General features: G+C 39.3%; 1 protein-coding gene across 3 annotated transcripts; it reads left to right on the top strand.

Annotated features, from left to right (window-relative positions):
* Positions 1 to 66: 66 nt before the first annotated feature.
* osbpl3b (oxysterol binding protein-like 3b) lies at positions 67 to 27,896 on the top strand. Of its 3 annotated transcripts, none has more exons than XM_054621111.1 (23): positions 67 to 210; positions 11,914 to 12,090; positions 15,161 to 15,277; positions 15,907 to 15,960; positions 16,291 to 16,404; positions 16,630 to 16,794; positions 16,991 to 17,114; positions 17,772 to 17,875; positions 18,181 to 18,273; positions 18,361 to 18,520; positions 19,251 to 19,381; positions 20,021 to 20,122; positions 21,425 to 21,556; positions 22,177 to 22,270; positions 22,461 to 22,705; positions 23,998 to 24,135; positions 24,235 to 24,298; positions 24,417 to 24,495; positions 24,638 to 24,782; positions 25,742 to 25,886; positions 25,989 to 26,115; positions 26,708 to 26,830; positions 27,018 to 27,896. In XM_054621111.1, the coding sequence occupies exons 2-23, from the start codon at positions 11,995 to 11,997 to the stop codon at positions 27,112 to 27,114; spliced, it is 2,649 nt and encodes an 882-aa protein (XP_054477086.1). In that variant the 5' UTR covers positions 67 to 210; positions 11,914 to 11,994; the 3' UTR covers positions 27,115 to 27,896. The 3 variants fall into 3 exon arrangements, with proteins under 3 accessions (XP_054477086.1, XP_054477085.1, XP_054477087.1); XM_054621110.1 differs by having other exon boundaries at positions 21,419 to 21,556; XM_054621112.1 differs by lacking the exon at positions 20,021 to 20,122 and having other exon boundaries at positions 21,419 to 21,556.

Genomic DNA, 27,896 nt, shown 5'->3' with positions numbered 1-27,896 from the left:
TCGGGGCCGGTTCATGTGTGTGCATGTCGGACTGGAGAGCCTGTAAGCTGAGTGCCTCCTCACTGTCTGTGTCCTCCTCTGGGTGATTGACAGTCTGTGTCTCTCCTCTGGGTGATTGACAGACTGTGTCCTCTCCTCTGGGTGATTGACAGACATCTCATCTCTGTTTCCAGCATCTCAACTGGAATTCGCATCTGTAACTTTGTCAAGGTGAGTGCGTTTTTCTCCTTTAGTTAGTAGAATGAAATTGTCTTTAAATATATTGCATATATATATATTGATTTCTTGGAAATCATGTCAATTGAGTAAGTCAAGTGCATTTAAAAGTTCATTGCAGTTCCTGTTTCCTTGCTCTTGGAGGCAGCATGTAAAACTGAACATTTCATAGCAGTTAAACCGCAGTAACATTTCTGAGTAAAGTAACTCCCTAGTTGGGGTTTCCAAGCAGTCGACCTTCTGTGTTATTGCTGTTATGATCATAACATGTGATTCGTACAATAAACACTAAAATATCCTTTTAGTCTCCATGGTAACTCTGCGCTCCCTTCCTCCGTTATTAGACAAGTAAAGACAAGTTGTGGAGGATTTACTGTTTCTATATAAATCAACCAAGAGAAGCAAGCTATCAGCTATCAGTAAAACTCAGCCACAAGCCAAAAGTATGAATAATGTGCCTGCATGTATGAGTGTCTGAGTCTCTCATGCTGAGTGGATGTAGGTGTGTGTGATAGTGAGCAGAGGATCCATTTCAGATGTAATCAGAGCTCTGAGCTCAGCCTATCATACTTCACACAGTGTTTGGAGCAAAAAGCAGGAATGTGGAGAATTTACAATATTTCTGTTACCATGCAGATGCCAGATATACGAGAATGTGTATCCCAGTTATTAGCATACTCTAAGATAATTACTATTCTATGTAAATCCACCATAATAACAGTGATTTTAATGCTGAATATAGGTGTTTGTGCCAAAAAATTCCAGTCAAATGTCTGTTAAGCCTAAAACCTTTGGTTATGTCAAAGCTTTTCTGTTTGTTACTGTGGCTCACTTACAGAGGAGCTGTAATTTTCGGACTTACACAAGGTTATCTCAGCTCTTTTGGGTGTTGTGTCAACAGTGCAACAGAGCAGGCTTTTCAGGGGCTGCTTTGGCTGTGTGTGTCTAAATGGGTTAGTGTGGATGGGAGGCTCAATAGGATCCATTGAGAGTTTCTATGAAACATTTCTGACATGACACGGAGTAAATAAGGTGGATAGTGAGCACATCCTGCCTCAGATTGGTTTACAGGTGAAGGACAAAATAACAAACAGTGGACAAATTCTCAGAGACTAGAAACGTTACTTTTTGAGATGCTCCTTTAAAAAACGCCTGGGGGGTAGGTCAAATCAGCATGTGGACCACTTCTCTTTTTACACTGTACATCTGTGTTCACCCGGCTCTGAGGCTTGTTTGTTGGCAAATTTGTTATTCTTGCAGCTTTCGTTCCTAACACACCCAAACCAGTGATTGCAGTTAGACACAGGGAGACTGTGAGGGAGAGGAATCAGTATCATTTATGGAATGCAGCAGCAGGAAATAAATAAAAACTCTCTGTCTGTGCAAGACATTTTTCCAAATAGCAATTTGGCATTGCGTGAGGTCACCTCCACAGTATTTTCAGCTTTACCCCAGTGTCAAAATGAATCTTTGAATAAATGTGCACAACCTATAGACTGTGCAAACACCTAAAAAAAGTATTACAAGTTATACAGTAACCTGTTTAAAACTGCTCCTCTAAACAGCTAGTGAATAATGCAGGAAGTGGAGAAATAGCATCTTGTGCATGTGGCAGGTTTTGAGTAGGCAATCGACTGCCATTAATAGGTCATGTGGTTTCACATGTAGATTACCATTAATAGGTCATGTGGTTTCACATGTAGATTACCATTAATAGGTCATGTGGTTTCACATGTTGACAGGTAGATGTGCTTTTATCCAACAGAGACATTTCTTTTATTAACTATGTCTGCTTTTTCTTACATTTCAATTTGAATACTATTTGTGGTTGCTAGAAATTGACAAAAATGGTGATGGGACTTAACAGTAGCAAGGACTGAATATATGAAATAACAATAATGTTAGAGTTAACTTGTATTTAATAAATAAGATCAGACTGTCTTGATATTACGTCATTCTGTCTGTCTGATCTTTTACAGTCAAAGTGACTTGAACTATCTCATTAGTGATGTTTTTTAATGGCAGGTTGCATTCATCCTCCTTCAGGCATTAGAGCGGCTGAGGGAAGCTGGAGGGCTGCTTTCATAACTCTGTAAGAGGCTGCCAGATAACAGCATGAAATTTTAACAAGGTGCAGCACTAACTTTAAAACAAAAGGACGCGCCCCAAAACGTCCATATAATCCTGGTTTTCAGGGGCTGAATTAATCAAAATTAATTGTCATCGTACAGAATGGCGGCATATTTACTTATTTATACATTTGGACGAATGGTATTCGGTAAGTCAGTCTTGGCTTCTAAATGTCATTCAAATTATGAGCTAAATCTTCTGAACTATTACCTAAAAAAGAGTATCAATAATGATTCACTATTGTAAGGATTTCATTTGACAAATATATCCCTTTTCAAAATGATGTTTGACCAGTGTTTGTTTTCCCAGGAGTAGGCCAGCAGTATCCGATTTCATTAACAGAGACCGACAGTTTCATCTCCACAGATAAAAAAACAGAACTGTATTTAGTGTTAGAGTTTCTAGAGACATGGACATTTCGTGCAGTATGCCATGGACGGTTCTCAGTGCTGCTTTTCTGGTTGTCCTCTGGCGTTTTTAGCCATGCTAGAGGTTTTGTTCTCAGGATGGCAATGTCTGTCTGTCAGTTGTTCCACCACTTTGATGCAGATATCTCAACAGCTATTGGGTGGATTGCCATTAAATCAACCTCACCTGCACTTTGTGTTTAGGGCTGATTAGTAAATGTTAGCATGCAAGAGGCTAAACTAAGATGGTGAGCCTGGTAAAAATAACCTGCCATACAACAGCATGTTAGTATTGTCACTGTGAGCATGTTAGCATGCTCATTAAAGCAGCATTCTGCTTAAAGCACCGCTCTGCCTTACAGCCTCACAGAGCTGCTAGCATGGCTGTAGACTTTTATACTTGTTGGTATACAGTGACAGCTTTCTTAAATCATTTCATATGTATTATAAGTAGGAAAAATACATTCTAAAACATTAAAATGACAAACAAATGTTCTTTTTTATTTTTAATAGGATTCAGTCATTAAAATCAAGCCAGAATGTTAAATATTTGTTTATCGTTAGGATCATATAGTGAAATTGTCACTGTGGGTTTATACATGTCTCTTACTTTGCAGAAAATTAGGTCATTAAAGCTCTACAAATAGAAAAGGCAGACCAACTTCAAAGTTCTGTTGGTGACATGTGATCACACCAATACTTACTAAAGCACATGCTGCAAATATGATGACCAAAAATACAACTGATGTCAAACCACAAAGCCACTGAAGCATGTCAGCTACAGTTTGAATCAGTTTCTCGAGCTGTGACCGTTTATCTTCTATGCTAGTTTAACAGACAGGGAGTCATACTGTGACCTCTTCCATACTCAAGTCCAGGGATGAAGTAAATCTCTCAAGATGTGGTTACTCTTCTCAGTCAGACTTCATATCTGTTTGTCCATAAATGGAATGTGATGAAAAAATTATGCCATGTCTAAATATATCTGCACCCAAAAGACTTAAAGATTGCTTGGTCAGTGCAGATGTTCTTTCCAGTATTTGTAAACCGTTCACATTAGGCCTATTTTTTTCTATATTCTTATGAGCCAGGATCTGCATGCTAACAATGACAATGACCAGCTACATTTCATCATCCTCTATCCTGGAATAAATCAGGATAGAGGTGGAGTTGCTGCTTTTGTATCCTTATCAGAGCAGTGGTTGAATGGGAAGCACTGTAATCTTTTATGTGGGAGAGCAAAAGCTGGATCGTGATGTCGCGCAAGTTGTTGCATATGAGGAGAGCCGGCAAGGGAGAAGCGCATTTTACTCATTTATGTTTTTTCCCCACTCTTTTGTTCGTGAGTGTTGAGCTAAGCTGTGACTATGCCCTGCGTCCTAATGAGCTGGTGTCGAGTTATGAGTCTTTCAGGCTCCCACACACTGTGATTATAACAAAGGAGAGGACCTCTGTCACACTCGGAGCAGACAACAGAGAGAAATAGTGATGGAGAGAGGGGGGAGTAGTTAAGGATGTGGTTGATTAACAGGATGCGTTTGTGAGAGTGTGTGGGGAAGCTTGACATATGTCAGAGTTTAGTAAACATGAATGAAAAAACTTATGCTGCAGGAAGTTATCGGGGAGGAACTCTATCTGCCTCTCTCTCATTATTAAAACCATAACTCTGCAATCATTTTTCTCTTGGCGGTGAATATGTTGAGTAGAGAAGGCTTCAAACTCCATTTTATCGCGTTTAAAATGTAAGATTGCAGATAGCGAAGACAGACGTGCATGCTTTAAGCTCAGCAGTGTGAGCCTGGTATTTGGAGTGGCTCCTTCTGGCCATGGCAAACTTCCACCACGATGCCTTAAGCTGATTAAGGGGCATGTTTAGACATCTGTGTGGTGTGGCTGTAAATGCAGACCTGGGCTGGCAAACGTTACCCTGCTTGGTTGAGAGATGTATCAATGAATAATTGATTTAATTTTGGGGGGAAGCCAGTTTTATCTCTGTGTCAGTTATCTGAGCTAGTGGCTTGCTGGGTGCTGCCATACTGATATTTCTACATTAATATTTTTTAAAGAAAGACATACTTCTGATTCTGCAGACCCAGTTACACTGTTCAGGTCTGTTTGGGAAAGAATACAGTGCAGAAGCAATGAATGGAGATGGCAATGGATTGCTGCAGCTGATAAAAGTGTCTTTCACAAGGGGAAAAACAAGATACTTTCTGGAGTGTTTCCTGTGCAGTTGCCCATGTTCTACTCTCCATGATGACTCTTCAGACTTGGATGAGAAGATGATTCAGATTCAGCATCGTTGCTTCTACACTTGACTGATTGCAGCCTGTTGAAGGGCCTTATCTGAAAATCCATGCATTTAGATTTGAGTTGTGGTGCCTTGTCAGAGCCCAGCTAGTGTTTATGGTGTAATCATCATTTCATTTTCATTTGCATACTGAAAATGATGGGATACTAATGATAGGAGAATGAACAGTGCTTAATTATCTGTATTTAAAGACGTTTAAAATTGACATCTTAGCCTGACCTTTAAGTGTTCATTCAGTGCAGTTGACAGAGACATTTTCAATTTTATGACTGACAGTCTGAAAAATTGCATTTTGAATGCTAGTATGTTTGAAATAGCTTACATTTTAAATATAAAGTTAGACATTACATATGGACATCTTTGGAAATGCCCTTAATAGCTGTCTTGCTGAGAGTTAGATGCAAACATTGATACCACTATCCACCCTCTTCTCTTACTCTCTTGAGAAATCAAATAAGGGCATTTTCCAAAATGTCTAATTCTTACTGTACTTGAAATCTAACATTAAATATTCAGCATTTTTAAGTAGATTTTTTCCCCCTGCGGGACATTACATCAGCTTGTTGCTGCGTTCAAAGCAAAGAAATATGGAATAATAAAATGCAGATTTATTTCAATTTTAAATCACATCACAAGCTTTTTCATTGTGGTCAGAGTAGTGGCCACTGACCAGAGAATATTGTTTACTGCTGATTTCCGATCCCGCCATTTCCTTAGCTCCTTTTATACCAGGGTTTCTCTTCCCCACCCAAGGAGGAGTTGTTTTCCATTTCACACGGAGACTGTGGCATCATCCCAGCAGGGTAATGCTCAGATGTAATAACATTACTGATATTAAAGTGGTAAGTTTAAGACGAAGCAAATGAGAGCCCACTGTGTCACCTTTGGTGGGAAGCAGCTATCAGAAGATGTTCTTAATGACTGTGCTGTTTCCAAAGCAAACAGGAAGAATAATCTCTGTGCTCATGACTAACCAGCTTCTGATGACTTTATCCTGCAGAGGAAGATTAAAGGCAAATAAAATACGGTAAGTGTTTCGGTTCTGATTTTTGTTTATCCAGATGGATAGATGGCAGCATTAGAGGAAAGATAGGCTACTCGCCTCACCAGAGTTTGCTTTGTGGCTAAAGAGCTTTGTATTGAGAGAAATGATCCGTCAGAGAACGACTGGTGGACTGTAGAGATAAGCTGGTTATAACAACACCATGTTAGGTGTTTGTTGAATGCAGAAGCCATTTGTTTTGTCAAGTTTATTCTGATTGTTCCTGAGCTAAAAAAAGACCAGAGGGAATCTTACAGTGTTTCTTTGCCTCATGGAGCAATTTTAAATCAACATTGTTTTTCTTCTGTTTCATCAAACCAGCGGTCACACATCTAAGGAAATAAAATCAGATTCAGTTCAAGCTGAAAAGCCAGTAAAATAAAAGCTTTTTTTTTTGCTTTATACATAAACATTGGCTATTTTATAAACAAAGGCCTCATAAACATGTTGAGCAACTGCTTTTTATGAGTTGAATTAAAATATAATTCAACTCTTACAGCTGAGTTTTGCATATGAATTGTTATTTAAAAGATTATGTAAACCTTTATGTATTTAAAGGTTCTCTTCTCTGCTTGGTAATATTATATATTCCATCTAAATTTACAATGCATTACCAAACTTTATCATTGTCATGTCTTCCTAAAATCTATTTTACTACTTTCACTGTGTTTTTAAAAGTATCTTTCAACCCAACTTCTTTGCGTCCCTTTAGTGCATCAGTGTTTCTTCTCATTCTTGCAAACATGACTCTATATGCTATGAAAGCCTTACCATTCAGCCATGATATGTTTATTCTGGTGAGTCACATCATAATGATGCCTGAAAGCCTGCTAGGCTTGTCAGGCCTTTGGCAGACTCTGGAGACAGTGGAAGGACAGACGAACATATGCAACATGAACTGCAGAATGTAATAGAGGGCTTTCAGCTTCTGTCAATCTAGTTAGTGCAGCTTAAAAGGACATTAAGCCATCTATAACATCAACTTAGGTCTATAGCTGACCAAGAATATGTTGACAGTTTTCTGGAACGCCCAAGTTACGTAACTGGGCATATGATCTTCGAAAGGCATGAAATATCAGCAGCTTGTGACTTCTTTTGTCAGCACCTGCACACATTATACATTCTTGGAAGTGGACATAATGAGTTTGACTCATAATATATTGTAATAGTATGATTAATTGTGATACGAAAATGCCTGTAAGCCATCTATAAAATGCCTGTGAGCGTCCTGGGAGTATTCATTGCTTTAATCTGTTTTGTGTGATACACTATTTTAGGATGTTAGACAAGAAGGGATTTCAAGACATAAGACCAAATCATGTTTTTTCACATTATAGATCGAAAATGATAATCGTTGATTACTATCTAATTAAAGATAAAACACCCTCAAAACATAGTCCGGGGCTGAAGGCCTATACAGTGCTGCTTTGACAAAATGCTAACATTAGCAACGTTATTGTTACGTAACATGCTCAGATGTCATCATTCTAGTTTAGTGTTGGCATGTTAACGTTTGGGAAAAAAAGTGTGATGCTGATGGGAATGTCATTAGTTTTGAAGGTCATAAACCAAAGTATTTGACAATTAAAACTGTTGATCTGCGGTGGTGTTAAATTATAACTCAGTTGATCACAAAGTAATTACATTTCAAACTGAATGAGTCATGATTGGCGGTTATCAAATTTCACGACATCCAATAGTTGTCTGGACATTACGCTTACGAAAGACCACAATTGTCATACTCATGGTGGCGCTAGGGGAAAGGTCAGAGGTTGTTCGTATGAAATGTCCTGGTAATCCATCTAATAGTAACAAAGATATTTCAGTCTGGACCAAGAGGCCGACATTGCCATCCCTGGAGCCTTCACAAAAATGAATTTTTGCTTCCCCAGATAAGTTGAAACTTTAAGATGCAGTCTTTTTGCTGCAGTAGGGGGGTCAAATGGAGGTTTTCCAATAAATGATGATTCTGTGAGGTGGGAAAAGCAGGACAGCTTTGAGTTTAAAGCTCCCGCTAGTTACGCATCTGTCTCTTACAAGTGTCACGCTGTTTTTGTCATTATTTGAAGTTCCACCCACCCACAATTTACTGCAATATTCAAGAGATGTCTGTCACCTCTCCATGTGACTCGTTTAGCCGTTTGGTATAAGAGACACTTAGAAAAGAACATCTGTGTGTTTATCTGTTCCTTTAACAAAGATTGCAGGGTTAAGCATTTCCTGCAAACTTGCCAGTAATGATTTAAATGAGTGCTTATATATTATACTACAAATAGACTGAACTTCAGTAAGCTTGTCACTCAGATAAATTACTGCTTTACAGTTAAATGCAGGGAGTCTGGAGAGATGTATAATGATGCCACATACTCTAATATCTTTCTGTATTTTCTGTAATATTATCAAAACCAGAAAAAGGCGTTGTTCATCTCTTCATATTAAACAGTTGTCATCTGAAGATATCATAAGCATGCACAGTGAACTGTCTGACTGGTTAATGAGAAGTTACATCTTACTAAAAATGTGCCAGCTTTAGATTTGTAATGATTTGTAGTCTGAACACTACAGAGTATACTGTATATGATTTAAAAAGTGTTCACTTATTGTCCGTTAAAACCTGGTATACCAATTCACTGAATATATTGAATATGAATTGTGTGGCTGTGATGTATGTTGATATGGATTTTGTCCATACTGCCTGTTCGATATTATCGGATCACAATCATTCTTTGTAAAAGGTCATTACCATCTTATTCATCATCATATCATATTACAAAATGCATTATTATTCAAATACAGCAGTCGTGCATTCATACATGAAAGGGAGGCCATCTTGATGACAGTAGAACTTTCCCTGTGACTGGTGTTTATCTTTTGTCCTCAGTAGCTGTCAGTGTTCATGTGATCCTCTGTTTATTTGACCACTGGACAAGCACACTCAGCACTCACTGCCTGTCAGCGTCCCCCCTTTTTCACCAAGCTGTGGTCTGAGGTATGACTGTTCTCCTCATTAGCATGAGCCACAACCACTTATGTGTGACTTACACTGTCTTCATGTTAGACGCTGTTTTTATCTCATATTTTCATATTACAGTCATATCTGTTTCCTTGTGGTTCTTCTGTAAATTACAGAAACAACTGGTTAGTGAAGTAAAAAAAAACATACCACCAGTTACCCTGACCCCTGTGACTGTTATCTAATATAGTTTTATTGCAATCACTTACTGCATTTCTTCATTGCTATCAAAGAGCGTGTGCTCTTCAGGGATAAAGGGTAATTACTGGAGCGGTCTAATACTGCTGTAGCCTCAATAAAAGCCTGACAAGTGGTGTTGTTATATCAGATGAAAGGATGCCCTGATCAGTGACGGTGTGACAGAGCTACGCATAGCAGGTGTGATCTGTGGAAAGTTGATGAATAAATCATAGGAGATGGAGAGGATGGAGTGGATGGATGGATTACATTGAGTGTCTCATAAATCATGGTTGTCTGTAGCTTAGCTGTTCTGGTTTCGGTCAGCTGACAAAATGCACTAGATGCGCTGTCCTGCGGTTGGGTCTTTTTGTGTGTCCAGTGACTTTGATCCATTGTTGTGGCTGCATTTGGGGTGTTGAGCTCTTGTCAGTGTAAACCGCGGCCTATGGTTCACAGACAGAGCGTCGGAAAGACAGGTTTCACATGACTACGGTTTTGTCTGTCCAACACAAGAGACTGTGGTCCTAATGCAGCACAAAGCTTGCTAGTGAGGGAAAATGTGATTAACCTTGGTGCTGCCTCAAAGTGGTTGCCAATACATGGAGTGTCTGATTCAGTGGGAGCCGGCAGTAGACACTATTTGTATGATCATCTAATGTTTCAGTGGGGGAAAGACAAAATCAAATCTAACACAAGGTCCACTTTTAGCAAAGTTTCAAGCACATTTTGTGTAAGACTGTATTTTTATTAGAATATTCGAAGTTCTATCTTGGACTGGATGCTAATTAATTTTATTGTATGATACGATCACATTGTGTCATAGTTTTAACTAAATTCAGTTTCATTTTGTAATTCCAGTAAAACTTTAATGAGAAATTAAAACTAATCATTCATTTAATTTGTTTATTTGCATGCCTGATAATGCATTACAGTAGAACAAAAAGTGCTAAAGTTCAAAAACACTTTTTTTAGCTTTATCAAGCCTAAAAGCCAAATATTTGCTGGTTACAGTTTCTCCGATTTGAGGATTTTCTTGTCTCTGTTTTATGTCATTGTACATTAGGTACCTTAAACTGTTTTGACAAAACATGTAAATTTGCAGAGGTCAACTTGGGCTCTAGAAACTGGTGATGGGCACTTTTCACTACGTTTTTATCATTCAATAGATTAAATGAAAATAGATAAATCTTCTAAGGGAATTAATCGCTGTTTGCAGCCCTACACTGAACAGTGGTTTGATTGTTTTATGTAGAATGTTGCATACATTTGTCAGACCATGTTACTACTTAATAGGAGGGAATATGTCCTTAATAATGTTGTGATGTTTAGTTCAAAATATTGCCTACTCAGTATATTAAAATCTATGAAAATACATAGACACTACTGTAATAAATAAAAAATTCAGGCAAAATATAATCATGGCGTTCTGTCTCCCAGATCGCCCAGATGGACTATTAATGAAGTGATGATCTCAGACCTAATGGTCCACAAACTCAATACCTCTGTGCAGCCTCAGTAAAGCTAAACTAATGACCTGCTGCATGTTCCCACCTGGACCAACATGATCTACACCTCATTCCTGCTTGTTTATTAGCTTTCCACACTGTGACAAACCACTCACATTAGCAGAATGTGGCTGTATGTGCTGACATGGTGGACCATGAACATAATGTTAATTAGTCTGTGTGAAGTGTGGCCGTTGACTGAGGGTTGCCATTTACTAAAGAGGCCTATTTATTTTCACACTGCTAAAATGATATGTTACATCTCACTGCATATTTAACATGTGGCGCTTATTCCCTCGTCACTGTCCTGTGATTGAGATCAGTTACTGAAAAACTGAACAATGTGATGAAATCAAAGAAAGAGCTATTACTGTTTTTTAGTTCGACTTAGAGGAGCTTGTTCTTTATTGAGTATTTTTAATATTAGGCTACTTTATGCTTCTACTCCACTAAACTTCAAAGTGAAATGCTGTAGATTTTACTCCACTACTGTTATCTGACGGCTTTAGGCACTTTGCAGATTAAACTTTTAGATAATCTAAACCGTATGTCAATGCAGCTGTTTACACATTAATGTAATAATGAGGGTCAAATTATTGTTTTTAATTAATCAAATAATGTTTGGTCATGTATTTCAAGGTACAGTTTCCCTGAGCATTAGGTGACATCTTCAAGTACCTGTTTGTTCCAACAAACAGTCAAGCACATTTTGCTGATAGTGATCGTGTAGTTTTCCTTAATTAAACATCTGGAGGCACATTTTCCCTAAGGCATGAATTGCAGTGCAAGTATTTCAGTATTGCTACTTTTATTTGAGTACATCTTCCTGCACTGTACTGTACGCACATACTTCTAGTGGGTAGTTTAGATTCGTATGATTCTTAAATACTAACAATCCATCACTCTCTGTAAGGGTGAGATATGAATTATTCAAATCTGCCATCTCATAGTTTTGCACTTTTCTCATTGCATCCTATATTCTGCAACGTGAAGATGGAAAACAAATTACTCTAAATAACCTAATGAATTTTTCAGTGGGACAGAGCTAAAAGGCTTTTAAAGGGCTTGCCTCTTAAAGCAATATTTCTCTCCATCCTCTCTCCTCTTAGCCCCATCTCCACCCCATCTGCTCTTAGTAGAGGAATGGTCCTGGTACTCCAGCCTTAGCCTGCACTGGTCAGTCTGCAGAGATGGGAACTGAGGAGCGGAGTTCAGCAATGTCCCAGAAGATATCCTCCGTGTCACGCAGCAACAGCAGCGCCTCATCCAAACTTGACAGCCGACAGGTAACACACCACAGTGTTCACACTGCAAGACTTGAAAAGTTTGAACAATTGGCTTCTCCACATTCTTTTTTTCTGACTGTAAAGTAATACAAAAAAGGTAATGCCTGTCCTCAGGGATTTCTGTGTTATGGGAGAATTACTTTTGCCAATAGGCCCTGGGGTTTTCTCAGATGTTCTCGCAGGGCTCTATTTGGCTCATTATGAGTGCAAACTGGAGGGGACGGCCTCATCATTTTCTTCCAAATGTGGACACATTTCCAGACCTCTGAATTAGTAAAATGCAAATTTGCAACAATCCCTTAAAATTATAGTTCTCTAACACGTGAAGACATTAGCACAAAGAACAAACTGTTGTTGCATTCGCATTTGCAGGCAGTAGACTGTTAAATGTTTTTTTTACCCGCAGCAGCTTTTCTGTTTGGAAAAGAAAGTAATAAAGGTCCACTCCAGTCCTGCCCACAGGACCCACAGACGCTAGTGGTCTTTCACTTTAGAGTTACAACAAATACAGAGACTGAAAAAGTGTTTTAATTCACAAAGTACCTCTGGATAAACAAACAAAAATATATTTATATATATTTCATCAAAATGGCTGTTTCAGACCTCATAAGCTTGAGATTTGCTTCACTCTAAGTTTCAGATTAAGATTAAAGACATGGAAACACCTCTAAAACCAGCTCAAACCTGAATCCATTATACATATGTTTATTTTATTCGTACAAAAAACAAGTATTAGAACATCGCTGTTTACAGGGGGTAATGTGCCACACTATTCCTACGCTGGGTGCAGTAACTTCCTGGAACCCATAACATTAACCACAACTTGTCTTTATACAATCTGTTTTTTGTTTTTGTTCGGTTTATACTAAAGAAATATAATATAATGTGTGAAATAGTGAGTTTTAGAGATGGTAATTTTTTACCATTCAACAGAGCTGGGCAAGCTAACTATCTTTAGGCCGTAGGTTCATATTTACAGTACAAACATGAGAGTGGTATTAATATTCTCATCCAAATCTCGACAAGAGAGCAAATTTCCCAAAATGTCTTTATATGCAGCAGGGTGTACATCATGTAGGACAACTTTGGATTCATGATTTACAATTTTCTTGTAGCTGAGAGCTAACCTTGTAACCAGACATGTCTTCTTTACATTACATGACATTACAGTCATTTAGCAGACGCTTTTATCCAAAGCGACTTACAGTCAGTAGTATATTACATATCATTCACCCATTCACACACTGATGACAGGCTACCATCAAGGTGCCACCATCAGACTCTAACTAACATTCATCATCCAGTCCACTTCTTGTCAGTTATCTCTGGAAGTATCTCTCGACCTTGAGGAAAAATGCCCAGGCAGCAGTGTGTGACACTGACTCACTGTGTGAGTGTGTCAGTCAGAGCTGTGACGAGTGCCTTAGGGAAAGTGAACAACCCACAGGCCACGCCCTCTCCATCCCCCCAACACCCTGCAGAAATGAGGGTTTATTTTAGACGGCCTCACCTACAGGAGCAAGCCTCTTTGACTGATTTTGTTTAGCCGTAGCTGTTATACACTGGAACATTCAGAGACATACTGAGATAACAAACACAGAGTCACCTCTGCCAAGAACCCAAAGTCCCTCTGGATAGCTGTGATGTGAACATTTTTTATGCTTGAGTTTTTGTCCCACATGAAATAGTCAGGAAGTTTAAGATATCATCCTAAAGTACAACTTTTTCAACATGAATCAGTTTGTTCCTGTAACTGTTCACAAATATATTCCGTTTACAATGGTATGAAACAGAAAAAAAGAAGCACAGCATCATGTTTGGATAGCGTGAACTGCCAACTGGAATGTTTTGCATTTTTGCTCCATAAATGACTCAAGAAATTGTGCATTTCACTTCCTTAAAATTTGGAGACTCACAAGAGTCAGAGTTTTTTTAAATGTTCAAGGGTTCATCCTGTTGACCTCGTGGGTAAGACGCTGACCATATGACCCTAATGTTTCTGGTTAAATTCCAGCAGGGGACCTTTGTTGCATTTAAAAAAAACCCATCTGTCGCAACCTCTTTTCTGACTGTTTCTACACTGTATCGGTCAATAAAGACAAAAATGACAACAAAAAAAACATTGCAGCCTTCATTTCTCTCAGTGCAACTCAGTAGTATATTTCATTTGACCCTCCCTTGTTTCAAGATGGTGCCAAATTTTTTCAATGAAAGTTGGCGGGTGCATTGGAAAAGCATTTAGAGCATGAATGATAGAGACTTTCTTTGAATGAGCTGGTTGACTTCCTTTTGGCTGCTGCTCCTTTTCATTATGATTTAAAAGGGGGAAAGTATTTTTGAGCCTGTGTGCATCACGTGACACTGCAACACACAAGTGTGGCCACTGTGTCAAATTCGCCCATTAGCCCAGCTCTGCTCCTAAGGGCTTGTCCTTCCCTGGTAAATGCCCATGTATTTTCAGACTAAATACCCCTAGTTTCTATTAAAAAAGTATTATATAGGAATAGTGTAGGGGTTATTTTTCCGACTTTTAAGAGCCAAAACAGCCAAAAGCAATATAAACTCTAAATAATGCAATATTCTCTGTGTCCATAAAGATGTTACAAAACCCTCTGGGTATTCTGTTTATGCTGCCTTCCTGGAATTATCACTGCTGAAGAACATAACAGAGCTGTCCGGATTAGTCTCTGATGAAATATCACCTTAATCTCTTTATTTGCAGGCGGATTTGGATAGAGCGTTCTAATCTCAGTCAGGAAATTATTATTGGGAAGAGTTGAGATTAGACAGGTAAGCTAATTTTCTAAATGAGGCCATGAGGTGAAAGTAGTGTGTCAAACTCTGCAATGAAACTCTCCCACATCCTCCCACTGACTAACTGGCACTACATTGAAGGAGAGACTGAAAATGTAAACAGCCACAGATCGCTACATGTTTTCGAGACCTTGACTCTGTTATGTGGATGATTCATTAGTGTACGGTTATCTAACTTTGCAGCAACTTTGATCTGCGCAAGCTGCTTACATCTATCTATCATGTCAGAGCTCTCACAAACCATCTGTGCCCACAGGACAGCTGGGAGATAGTGGAGGGCCTACGAGGAGGCTTCAGCAATGTCTTGGAGCCCCAGAAACACGACGGCTTCATGCTGAAGAGGAGAAAGTGGCCCATGAAGGGCTGGCATAAGGTATTATAATTAAACTGCAAGGTTCCTAAAAGTCACACATTGCCTCCCACTTAATCTTCTGTCAGATTGATAGACTTTATGAAGTGTTTCTAGACGCACTCAACCACTGAACGTCATTTCCATTTCCCACCCATTTAGATTCCCTTTCTAAAAATATGCTGACATGACTCATTTGTGTTTTAAACTAATTGAATGAGCTTATGCAGTTGATGACTTTCACTCACAGAGGAGTCACATGTGACCAGGGTCAGAGTGTCTAAAAGCTTTCACTGGGATGATGCTACCTGGCTGCATTAGCTGATGGCCTGTTGGTTAATGGAACTGTATACATTTAGTATTGACTCATAGTCAGAGTCTTTGTGCTTTCAACATATCACCAGGAGTCACATTTACAAAGAGAGTGGAGGAGAAAGATTGCAACAGAGTGAGGGTAAGAGTAATAAAGGCAGACAAGATGCAAACCAAGAGCCTGGGATGACAAACGTCTCACTGCAAAGACATTAACATCATGCATTAACAAGATGTCACGATCACAGAGTCATAACGGTGACTTAAGATTTGCTGTCAGGGGTTTTGCATATCATCCCAGCTGCATCTCATCCACTCATTGTCCTCCCTTCTCCCTACAGAGATACTTCTTCCTGGACAAGGGCATCTTGAAGTATGGCAAGTGCAGTGCTGATGTGAGTACAAAAGCCTTCTGCCTGCATGCTGTGGTTGTCAGTTACAGACGATTACAAAGGACACTTTGTGTCTTCATTTACTGCTGTCTGTCTTTCCCAAAATATCTTTTGCCCGTAGACAAAAAATTCCCTCACAATCTCATTGTCATTGATATTATCACAAGGAATATTTTACCTGCAAATTTCACCTAATTATATATCGGCCATGCAGAGGCTCTGCTTGGCCGGGGCTTCCAGAGCCAATGAAAGGATGATAAGTATAAAAGTCTGTTTTAAAGCTGAACAGCATCCCGTTGCATTTGTTTTAACTTTGTTGACTTTGCCTTGCAGATTGAGAAAGGGAAACTGCATGGCTGCATTGACGTGGGTCTCTCTGTCATGGCAATTAAGAAGAAAGCCAAGTGCATTGATTTTGATGCTGAGGAAAACATCTATCACTTGAAGGTAAACCGCAAGACAACAGATTTACTGGAGGTGATGTTAAACATGGATTTATCAGATTATTCCTTTTTGAGTCCTAGAACAGGTGCTCAAAAAGGAACAAGGCTTTAAAATGACCTTATGTGAGTGAAGGAGAATTATAGTATCTGTGTGTGTTTTTCCACCTTCACGTCTCCTCCACTCTACTTGTCCTTGTGTTGATTTCTGATTGTGGTATCTGCCCTGCAGATTAAGTCACAGGAGCTGTTTGATGAATGGGTTTCCAAACTGCGTCACCATCGGCTCTATCGGCAAAATGAGATTGCTATGTACCCTACTGAGAAGACCTTCTACTATCCCCACTACCCCTCCCCCAACTCCCCTAGCATGGCGGAGAGTGCCTCTATCAGAAAGGTATAACTGTGCACTACACAGCACGCTGTAAATTAAAAAATACGAGTCAATTTAAGATAGAATCTGCTCTGCTTCTGCTCATAAATTTCATTGTTTCATCTTCAATATTCATTGTGGTCAGAGTCCTCCTATTGAAGAATTGCATGAATTAGGAAATTGTTATTGGATTGACCTCTGGGTGTGTTTGCTCTTGCAGTGCATGTCTATACGAAGGCAGTCGACAGTGCATTCTGCAGGAGCCTTCCCTTTAAGCTGCAACAGCCAGGCCAAAGTAGCTGCCTGGCTCCAGTCATCTGACGACATGGACAAGTGCTCCAAAGGTGAGACAGTGGAGCTGTCCGTCGCGATTTCTTAACACTCACTATTATTCTGATGCACTTTTAAATATGTAGCTTCCCTCCTTTTTTAATGTTGAAGATGTCGATAACCTGTCAAAATCTGATTTGGCTGAGCGCTATTTCCATTGGTAAAATTTGGGTTATGTGTGGGATCTCCATCCAATTATTCAGTGTGCATGAAAGTTTGTGCTCTATTAGGAGCCTCCTAGTTACAGTTGAGTCTTTTCCATTTATCAAATGTTTCAGTTATTAACAATAAATCTGTCTGCCTGCTGTCTAATTTGCAAGTAAATTAGTGCTGGCATTATGTTGTTGTTCTGTATAAAGATAGGGCGCTGTTGATTAAACTGTTTGTCTCGGTTTTAGCTCATTAGTATATTGATGATGTGTCCTGTCAAAATTTTGCTCAGTTATTTAGTATAAAGTTATTAATTTCTCAGTTAGAGATCTTGTAAAATGTTGCAACAATCCACACAGGAGTCAGGACTGCCACTTATTCAGTTGTTAACCACTTAAAATGTGTTATTCAGATAGATATATTTATCTCCTTTTGTTCTACTCCTTTTCTCTTTTGTCTACTCTCTTTCCACTTCTTGACCATTTTATCATCATGTGGATTTTTTTTCATACACTCAAAAGACTTGTCAGTCTGTGAGGCCTACCTGCTGGAGCTCAGCCACCTGCTTCAGAGTATGGAGATCCTGCACCGTACTTATTCTGCTCCATCAATCCAAGCACTGCAGGTAAGCATGTTATTCACGATTCATTTTACTTTAACATGCAGAGCAGGGTTACTCATCATAATTGCAACTCAGGATTATGTCTGAGAAACCTGGCTAGTAAATTAACCTCATCACATCCAAAAATACTTGATGACTAAGAATGTTGTGCAGAGGAACTTGTGTTGTTTTTGATGCCCTCAAGTCATTTGCTACTAAATATAGAACACATTGCAACCTTACTGAAAACAATTTCATATGAAAAGCCTCTTTAAAGAAAAAACTCCTCAGTGTCTCAACCATCAATATCTTATCCTTTTGTTCTCCAGGCATCTACATTTGACAGCCCCAAGAAGGAAAAGAGACTACCAAGGAAATGGCGCACTAAAAACTACAACAAAGATGTCAAAACAACTCTGCAGGTACACATCACGATAATGAAGTGTGATCATATTTCATCTTTTTTTGTATGAGTCCCTCCAAGTTCTACTCATCCTATTCTACTGTAGGTACCGAGCTGCATCTCCTCTGGCTCTGTCCGCCTTCATGCATCCAACCCCAACCTCTCCACTGCTGCACTCGCCAATGACAAGGCCGACACTGAATCCCTGGACTCCACCTTTGATGTGGCCAAGCTGCAGGAGGACTTCTGCCGCATTGCCACCAACTGTGAGTCAAATATTATGAGCTTTTAATTTTCAGCCAATTTAATTAACCATTTTGTATTTTTTATAAGGATGACAAATCATCGTGATAGATTCGGTATTTAAAAATATTTTTACAAACTGAGAACAGAAATCTGTCTGCCTGCTGTCTTATTTGCATATACGATATGGCTGCCATGTTTTTGTTTATAACAGTTGTACGTGACAATGGAGAAACCATGGCAGCTGTTCATTTCTGCTAAGTTGTTTGTCTCAGTTCATTAGGACTGAGACAGCATGTCCCCTAGCTGTTGCTTAGTGAGACGTTTACATTTCTAAACCACAAAGCTTAGCAAACAGAGCTCTTAAGTATTTTTATGCCAATCCTTATTGAAATTTATATTCAGATACCTGATGTTTTATATTGATTTATGTTTTACATAATGGCATTACAATTGCCACTTTTTATGTAAAATGTTTTTAAAGCTTGCCTAGGGGAACAGCTGTCGATTCTGCTGGCATTTAAGTGACCACACTCAGAAGTATGAAGCTAAGGATTTGAGATGGGCTTAATGATACAGCAATGCTTTAATATCGATCTGAGATACTCAAAATTTCACACTTGCTCCATTTTATTAAAAGCCTGGTAGGATAGACTTGTTACTGGATGTACTGTTATTGGATCAGCATTTCTCTGAAATGAATGCAAATTGGTTTCCAGTAAGAGCTCCCCTCCTTTTCTCTTGTTGCTGCAGTGCATGCGACCATGAAGACAGCCCTGAGTTCACTTACATCTGAGAGAGAGAGACTAAAACATTGTGTCGACCACGAAACAATCCCCCCTACCTCACCGCAGGTTGTCGGTTTGAAGAATGCGCTGGCAACGGTAAGTGAAATCCCACACACAGACACAGAAATGGTATCCGTCAGTAGAAGTTCAGTATTCCACTTTCTTTTAGACTGTTACGCTCTTCTCAGCAGCCTTGTCCTCCCACACCAGTTGTCAGGTATGACACATTGAGGAGCCTCTTAGAGGGATTACTAGCAGCTGGTGTGACGTCTGCCCACCTGAACATGACCGTGTTCAACAGTCATGTTTCCTGTGGCTGCTGCCTCCCACCCAAAGGCTTTTTTCTATTTTCTGTTTTACTCTTACACAGTCATTGACATGCTGACTTCTTTAGCCACATTAGAACTTCTGTTCTCCCTACACCAACACATTTCTTTTACTTTAAATACCGTTATGGGTGTTAGTTTCTACCTTCTCCAACTCACATAGTCAGTGGTTGGTGAGTAATATAGTTTGGACTCCTGACGTATGTCTGCGGTGAAAACATACACATGGCTCTACAGTGAAGGTAAATGGAATGTTTTAAAGCCTGCTTTTGTAAAAAAATCAAAATTCAAATAAAAAAACAGTGGCAATAAGCAGCGGGAGAAAGGATTTCATCTGAGCATTCAGTTTCCAAGGAATTATTTGTTGGGTGTGTGCTATAAACAATGTTTACACTGGTTATTTTCCCAGGCTTTAGCCCAGAACTCTGAGCTGAGAGAGCGCCTCTGCAAGATTCATGCCGAGTCCCACGTGGCAGAGCCCACACTAATAAATCTTACTGCCCCTGTGCAGGTGGGTGAGGGAATGCAGTGACTCTACTCCCTTTCCCCCCCACCATCACAATTATTATTATTATCTCTGTCTTTATTTTCATCCCACGCAGTCTTGACTTTGCCACAGAATGAATGAGCTGTCCTTCCTTCACATCCTGATTCAACAAATGTTGCCCTCCTCCGCACCCCCTCACTCGACTCACTTTATTTTATAATGACAGTGACTATAAAAAAAGTGAACATCATTTTCTTCACCACAAACTTTTCAGGGAACACAGCAGCCTCAGATAATTTGAATATCCATTATTTGCTTAAAGAAAGTGCTTCCTCTCAGTCCTGTGCTTGTGTCTCTCTATCACATGGCTACCTGTCACATTAACATATCCTAAAGGAAGCTCTTTGCACTCTTAATCTGATTTGCTGCCCAGAGAGTGTGAGCTGATCTACTTAATCATGTCCCTGGAAATTTGTTTGAACACACAGTGCAAAACTAATGTGCCTCCTTTGAGATTATCTCTAGGCTTATTAATCAGCTTCAGCAATAGCAAAGGATGCAGAGGCATGCTCACTTCCATGTGTGGTTCTGTGGAAAGGGCTTCTTGTTGGTTACATGTTTTGACTTGTTTGCAGAAGAATTATACGAATGCTATGAGTTCATTTTGAATGTGCATCTTGTTTTTTGTCAACACCTTGTCAGACAGTAGAGTTGGTGTGCACACTTGTTGCACACTAACACTTCTGGCTGGCCTTTTATAATTAATACAGTAATATATTGTGACACAGTCTGTAGAAATAGGGTTAATGATACAATATATTCCCAATATGTTGTGAAATTGATCCCTTCTTTATACAATTTTTAAAATCTGAAGTCTTCTGATTTGTAGAATTCATTATTTGGCTGTTTAACACTAAAACGAAGGCACATGTTGTTGCTGTGTAAAAAGAAAGATAATCTATGTGCATTTTTGCATAATGTTTGAATTCAGTTTTCTATATTTTATATTTTTCTTTATTTTATTGTAATATAAGCTTCTATAAAACTAAATTGCATTTTAATCAATCAATACATAAAGTGCACCTTGGACTGAATTTTTTAGGATATTACATTTTTTCACTTATATTGTGAAATAATGTTTTATACGTGACTCTCTTTCAATATATTGCATGTCAGATTTTTGTGTTTTGATACTCTCATTATCCACACATTGTGATGGTCCTGTAATCTCAATTACTCTATGATTGCTGCCCCTTCTGGCTATGATGATGTTGCCCTTGTCTTGTTCTTAATAATAGCTGTAAACACTGTGTCTCCTAGAAACAGGACTCTGTCGATGAATCCCGTCCCCTCGTACACCAAGTATCCAATGAGAGCAGAGCTTCAGTCACAGAGTCCTTGTCGGAGTTCTTCGATGCACAGGAAGTTTTGTTATCTGCTAGTTCTTCTGAAAATGAGGTAAGTGTGAGAGCTCTACTGTTACCATTAGCAGTTCAGAATCAGCCAGTGGCATAAACTTACATTTATGGCTGCATAATGGAATTATTATTGTTATTGTGAATGTCATGTCACGTAATGTTATTTGTCTTGTTTGCTGCAACTATTGTTTGATGAGAAAAATGGAGAGAAAATAATGAATCCAGACAGAAGGGTATTAAACAAAATGACCACCAGAGCTATCATTTATTATGACTCTTCATTTCATCAATTCTGTCTACAAAACTTTTAAGCACATTGTGAAAACTGTGCTTTTCTATTGCAAAGAGAAACAATCGCCGTAAAGTTAAGTTTTAAAGTAAGCCCTCCTTTCAGTCTCCTCTTCCTCCAGTGTTCATGCAGCATGCCAGATCAGATTGCAACTGGAGCGGAAGCAGTGGCAAAATGGAAGTTAATTACTGTAATCTAAAAATACAGCAAGTTGAGGTACAAATTAGTCACCAGACCCCAAGGGACCATTCTCCTTTAACGCGGTAGATTTTCTGCTGACATGACAGGATTTTGAAAGAGACCTGCCCAATCCCTTTCTGTTGGTGGTATTAAAAATGCATCCATCAGCTAAAGTCTTGATGTTTTCTTAGGTATCAGAGGAGGACTCATACATAAGTGACATTAGTGACAACATTTCCATGGACAACTTTAGCAACGAGACAGAAAGTGAGAGACCAAACTCAGGTAAACTACGGGACAGATTTAATAAAAATGTTAATGCAGTACTCGCCTCAGTGCAATTGTATGGGTTCAGATGCCATTCTGTACAATTACTTAATTTCCATATTCAATTACTTAATTTCCATATTTGCTAGTTGCATTGATCACACCAAGAGCTGTCGGTGTCTTGACCTCTTACACCATCTGCTCCCAGACTCTGTGGAACACGGCAATGTCCTTTACCAGCGTAGATCCTGCCTGCCCTCGCCCAGCCCCAACAACAGCACCATCAGCCTGTGGAACATCCTCAGGAATAACATCGGCAAAGACCTGTCCAAAGTGGCGATGCCTGTACAACTTAATGAGCCGCTCAACACCCTGCAGAGACTGTGTGAGGAGCTGGAGTACAGCGAGCTGCTGGACAGGGCTGCACACACACAGGACCCTTTTGAACGAATGGTGAGATGGCATATTCACTGTTTGCTGTTTGAGTGTTTGGCCAGAGTCTGTTTTGCTCGGATCAGATGTTCACTTTTAGCACAGAAGCAGTTGCCCTTTGTGAAATTTAAGTTATAAGATTTTTAAAAAGAAACCTATTTTTTTGCTGGTATAATTGATGGAAATCTCATCAAATCCTGAAACAGAAAAGCCATTTTTTTCATTCTGCTTGTGCATGTAATGTGTCCATGTTGAATGATAAAATGGTATTTTAGGGGTTTCCACGAAGAAAGTAAAAAAATTTAATAAAAACACAGAAGCTCTTTTTTTACCGTAAAAAGCCTGACTTGAATTCACTCAGCATCTCACCAAGAGGCAAAAAGTAGCTTACAATAGCGTTAAGCAACAAAAGAATCATACAATGTTCATCAGCCCTCTGGGCCCTGCTGCGCTTTGTTGTCTGCACACCTCTGCCAAGTGAGGAGTAAAACTTTCATCAATAGCAACACACTTTGAGGCGTTTTCAAGGTTTGGCATCACCAGTAAACAAAAAAGGCCCACACTGACAGTCATTGCAGCATAATGATTCAGAGTCTGTTGGCATCGGAGGGCAATTTGAGAAAAGTCCCCACCAGGTGGTGTTTGCTCCTGGCAGGTCACTGGTTAGGCATTCCACATAATATTTGGCAATTTTCCCTTTAAGTGACTGTCAAGCACATTTGTTAGAGCCAGAAAAACCATTTCTTTATGCTGGCTGTTATTCCTCTAGACCAGGGACATCATGTCCAAAAGACCCTAATCTCTGTCTGCAGATTTCCAGCAGGGAAATTCTGCCTTTTTCAGTGTTTCACTTTTGCTCACATTTGCATTGACTTACTTAGGAGTGATGGAGTTCGTTGTTTAAATGTTGTTTTGTGTGGGAGGTGTAGAAAAGATACAGCCGGTGAAGTTGCCTAGTTATAGGGACAAAAATGCCATATATAGTATATACACTGTATGTGAAATTAATTGCATATGAAGTTGGTGTAAGCAGCAATTTTGGCCTCCCATAATGATTAATTATCAGCTCTCTTGGCTCAGTGCAAACTATCCAGACATTTACTCTGCTCATTACGGTAAAAATGAATGAACCAATAATATATGGTACTTTAAAATGATTATATAGCTCAGCTAGTTAAATTATCTGTTTTATCCTTAAAGTTTTCACAAGGTAGAATTTTGCTTTTGCTCCACCTCAGTTGAGGTGACTCATTATTTTGTAAAAGAAATTCAAAATAAAGCACTACTAACTGTATTGGTTTCTCTTTGCACAGGTATACATAGCTACTTTCGTTGTATCAGGCTATGCATCCAGCTACTACAGAACTGGGGGAAAGCCTTTCAACCCTGTCCTGGGGGAGACATACGAATGTGACCGGCCGGATAAAGGCTTGCGATTTGTTGCAGAGCAGGTATGCATGAATCCCAATTTCTGTGACATCAACAATCACAGTATAATAACAATAATAATGTTCTGAAAGCATGCTTTTTGTTCCCCTTAACATTGTCAGGTCAGCCATCACCCACCAGTCTCAGCTTGCCACGCAGAGTCTAAAAACTTCATCTTCTGGCAAGGTAGTAGAATTTAGATATTAATCTGAACCATTCATTGTCTGGAGAGATTGGATTTGCTTGTCATCCAAGATGAACATTAATGTGAACAATTGTTTTTTTTTCCTTTTGGGTTTTGTAGATGTGAGGTGTAAGAACAAGTTCTGGGGGAAGTCAATGGAGATTGTTCCTGTTGGTACCACTCATGTCACTCTGCCGGGGTGAGTCTCTTCTGCATCTATCATTTACTCTAGGACCTGACAGACACAGACTGTACAATCCAACGACCATGTCAATTAAGAAGCAATGTCCGCAGCTGTCAAGTTGAAAGGAATGTTTTTTTTTTAATCCCCCTCTTTCTAGCTTTGGTGACCACTACGAGTGGAACAAAGTGACGTCCTGCATCCACAACATTCTCAGTGGACAGCGCTGGATTGAGCACTATGGGGAGATCTCTATCAAAAACTCCAGCAGTGATATTTGTCAGTGCAAGATCACTTTTGTTAAGGTGAGGCAAACATGAAAAATGTTACATTTAGTAGCTGTATGCAGGGCTTCATACAGCTACCAACAACGATTAATGCAGCAATTGATGCCCTTTTAGAAGACACAAGCCTTATTAAAAAAGGTTGGGCCATAAAATAAAAACTTTTCTAAAAGTAAAAAATAAAATAAAACTATCCCTCTATGTTGACAAAAAATGTTTAATACACTTGAGGTACACAAGACTTTAAATTCTTCATTTTGTAAATGGTGCTGCAAGACAATACATGTTTATTTGTATTGCACCTTTCAAACACAAATGCTATTAAAGGCCTTAAGGATTGATGCACCTGCATAATACTTCTAGTCAAGTACTGCTGTAAAATAAAGTGATAAATATGCCACAATATTAGTCTATAGTGTATTCCAGGTCCATCGTACTGTTGGGCTTTCCTTCTTTCCTCTCTCTCTCTCATTTGCCATATTCTTGTGTTGGTAGACATCCCTCTGTGAACCCCAGGGGGTTTGATCCTTATAACCTACAAGCAGTAAAAAAAAGATTTTTCCATATACATGAGTCACCCACAGGCACAGTAAATGCTGTAGTCCCTTCATTAGACCATAAACCTTCTACACAGATGGTGCACTTCACCTGCATGCCGCCAGGAACCCCTCCATGTTGTCAGTGTTTGATGTATGGAAGCCTTTACTGAGAGGAGAAGGTTAATTGCTTTAGTGTGTGCCCATTTGAAAGACCTCCTGAAGCTGTGCAAGGTTGCAAGTCCAGACATGTCAGAACTCATTATGCATCTTCATCTCCCAATAAACCCACCAGTCAAGCACACACTGGGGCTTGTGATTGGTTTACACAACAGCAACATCTGCTGACTGCAAAAGGACATGATCATGATCCCTGCGCTGTCTACTCATGCACACTAAGAGCATAATACTATTTTCTTCTCCACCTGCCAATTATGTTTCCAGGCAAAATACTGGAATTCAAGTGTGAATGAGGTGGAGGGAGCCATCACGGATAATAAAGGGAAGGTCGTCCACAAACTCTTTGGAAAGTGGCAGGAAGCAGTTTTCTGTGGAGACCCACCCTCAGCCACATGCATCTGGAGAGCAAGTATGACAAGTTTCTATCAAGAATCCACTGAAGGCCTTTTTGCATCACATATCTTCCTGTGAAAGCATCTGACGCATTGGATGTTATTTATGTGCAATGTAGATGCAATGCCAGAAGACCTTGAGCAGTACTATGGTTTCACCAAGTTTGCTATTGAACTGAACGAGCTGGATCCATCCCTGAAACTGCTGCTACCAACCACAGACACCAGACTACGCGTGGACCAAAGGTACAAGAAAATAAACAACTGTATTTTTATGCACTTAAGACCTGGTTGTTGTTGACGTTTAATAACCTGATTTCTTAAAAGTCAATAAACAGGAAAACAATTTCAAAGACATGGTTAAAAACAGATTTCTGTCAGAGATTCAGGTCATCATCTGACATCGATATAAAAAGAAACAGCTCATTGTCAGTGAAGATTTGAGCATCTTTCATCATCTGTCATGGATCTCAGTTGTATCTTCTTCAATTGATATGCTGTCTAAAAAATGCTGCCAAACCCTCTGATCAAAATACAAACAAGAAATAGCACGTAACTGCAGAGGCTTTCAGATTCATTAAACTCATTTTAGCTAACGTTAAGGCTTGAAAATCTGTGAAATATACACAAGGCACCACAGAAAGAAAGAGCACTTTACCACAAAGTAAAAATTGACACCACTTCTAGACCATCACTATTCTGAGTAATGTTTTTTTCTGCTTTATCCATAATTAGGTTATCTTACTGCAATGATGTAAAACCAAAGAACATAAGTGAATATTACAGATGAATGTTTAACCAGTTTTGCATAATGAATGTGTCTGTGTCTCGCTGGCAGACTGCTGGAGGAGGGCGACTTGGAGGCTGCAGAGGAGCAGAAGCAGCGGCTTGAACAGCTGCAGAGAGAGAGAAGGAGAGTCCTGGAGGAGAGCAACGTAACACACCAACCTAAATTCTTCAGGTAGCCTAAATATCAAGATTTATTCATTACTCACTGAGAAAGTAATCTGTGGGAAAGTGAGTGTTCTTACAGTAATAGTGTTATATGCAGCTTGTTACTGTAAAAGCAGCCTGTGTCAGAATTGAAACTATCCTCAACTATCCTCTACGGTATTCATCACTGCCTCGCTTTTCTTCTGCCTCCACAGAAAGTCAAAGGATGATACCTGGGTGAGCAACAACACATACTGGGAGCTGAGGAAGGACCCTGGCTTCACCCAAATAGATTTTCCAAAGCTTTGGTGACCCCTAAACTGCAGATCACGCACATTTCAACCTGCACAGCCTCTACTGTGATCCAGGCTGAATTCAAGTGATGTCCGTAACCACAGTCTTACCGTCCACATTCAGTACTGCAGTTCATCAAAGTTATTGCCTTAATAGCAAGTGCTTATGTATGTTGTGTAAACATGTTTATGCAAAAACATTATGAGAATCTTGATACATTTGGCAAATGTTGCCCATATTTTCATCTGATATGTTACCCTGTACGACTTAAACTGAGAAAAGAAAAACTACATGGTATAAAGAATGATAAATGATAAATGCTCGACACTAGCTTAAAATGTATTGAAAAAGTGGTCACTTTAGCTGTTGTCTTATCATGGACATTCTCTACCTCTGAGATAAACTAGCCTTGATATGCCATCGATGAAGTGTATACACATCCGATATTTATTCTGCACTTGCCTAATGCCTTACTTGTTGTAAGATAAGATACGATAAGATAAGGTACTTGTACTTGTTGTTTAATTTATTGCTGTTGCATCTCTGAGGTATTTTTAAATGATGTATGTTTTTTCAAGGACCAAACAAGAATTGTTCAAATTATCTTTAAATGCTTACTCTACATTTCTTTCAGCCTCATAACAGTAATTACTGCTTTTTGCTGTGAGTGTGTGAATGATTGTGCAACTATGAGCTGCAGTAGCAACCCTTTTTTCACTCTATCCATTGCATTGTCTACAATGGACCCTGGCCTTTGGATCCAAAAGTGTACAAAACTATGCTCCATGAGCTCAAATAAA

The sequence above is a fragment of the Anoplopoma fimbria genome, chromosome 20 (assembly GCF_027596085.1).
Source record: "Anoplopoma fimbria isolate UVic2021 breed Golden Eagle Sablefish chromosome 20, Afim_UVic_2022, whole genome shotgun sequence".
NCBI lineage: Eukaryota > Metazoa > Chordata > Actinopteri > Perciformes > Anoplopomatidae > Anoplopoma > Anoplopoma fimbria.
This window is presented reverse-complemented; position numbering and strand designations above follow the sequence as displayed.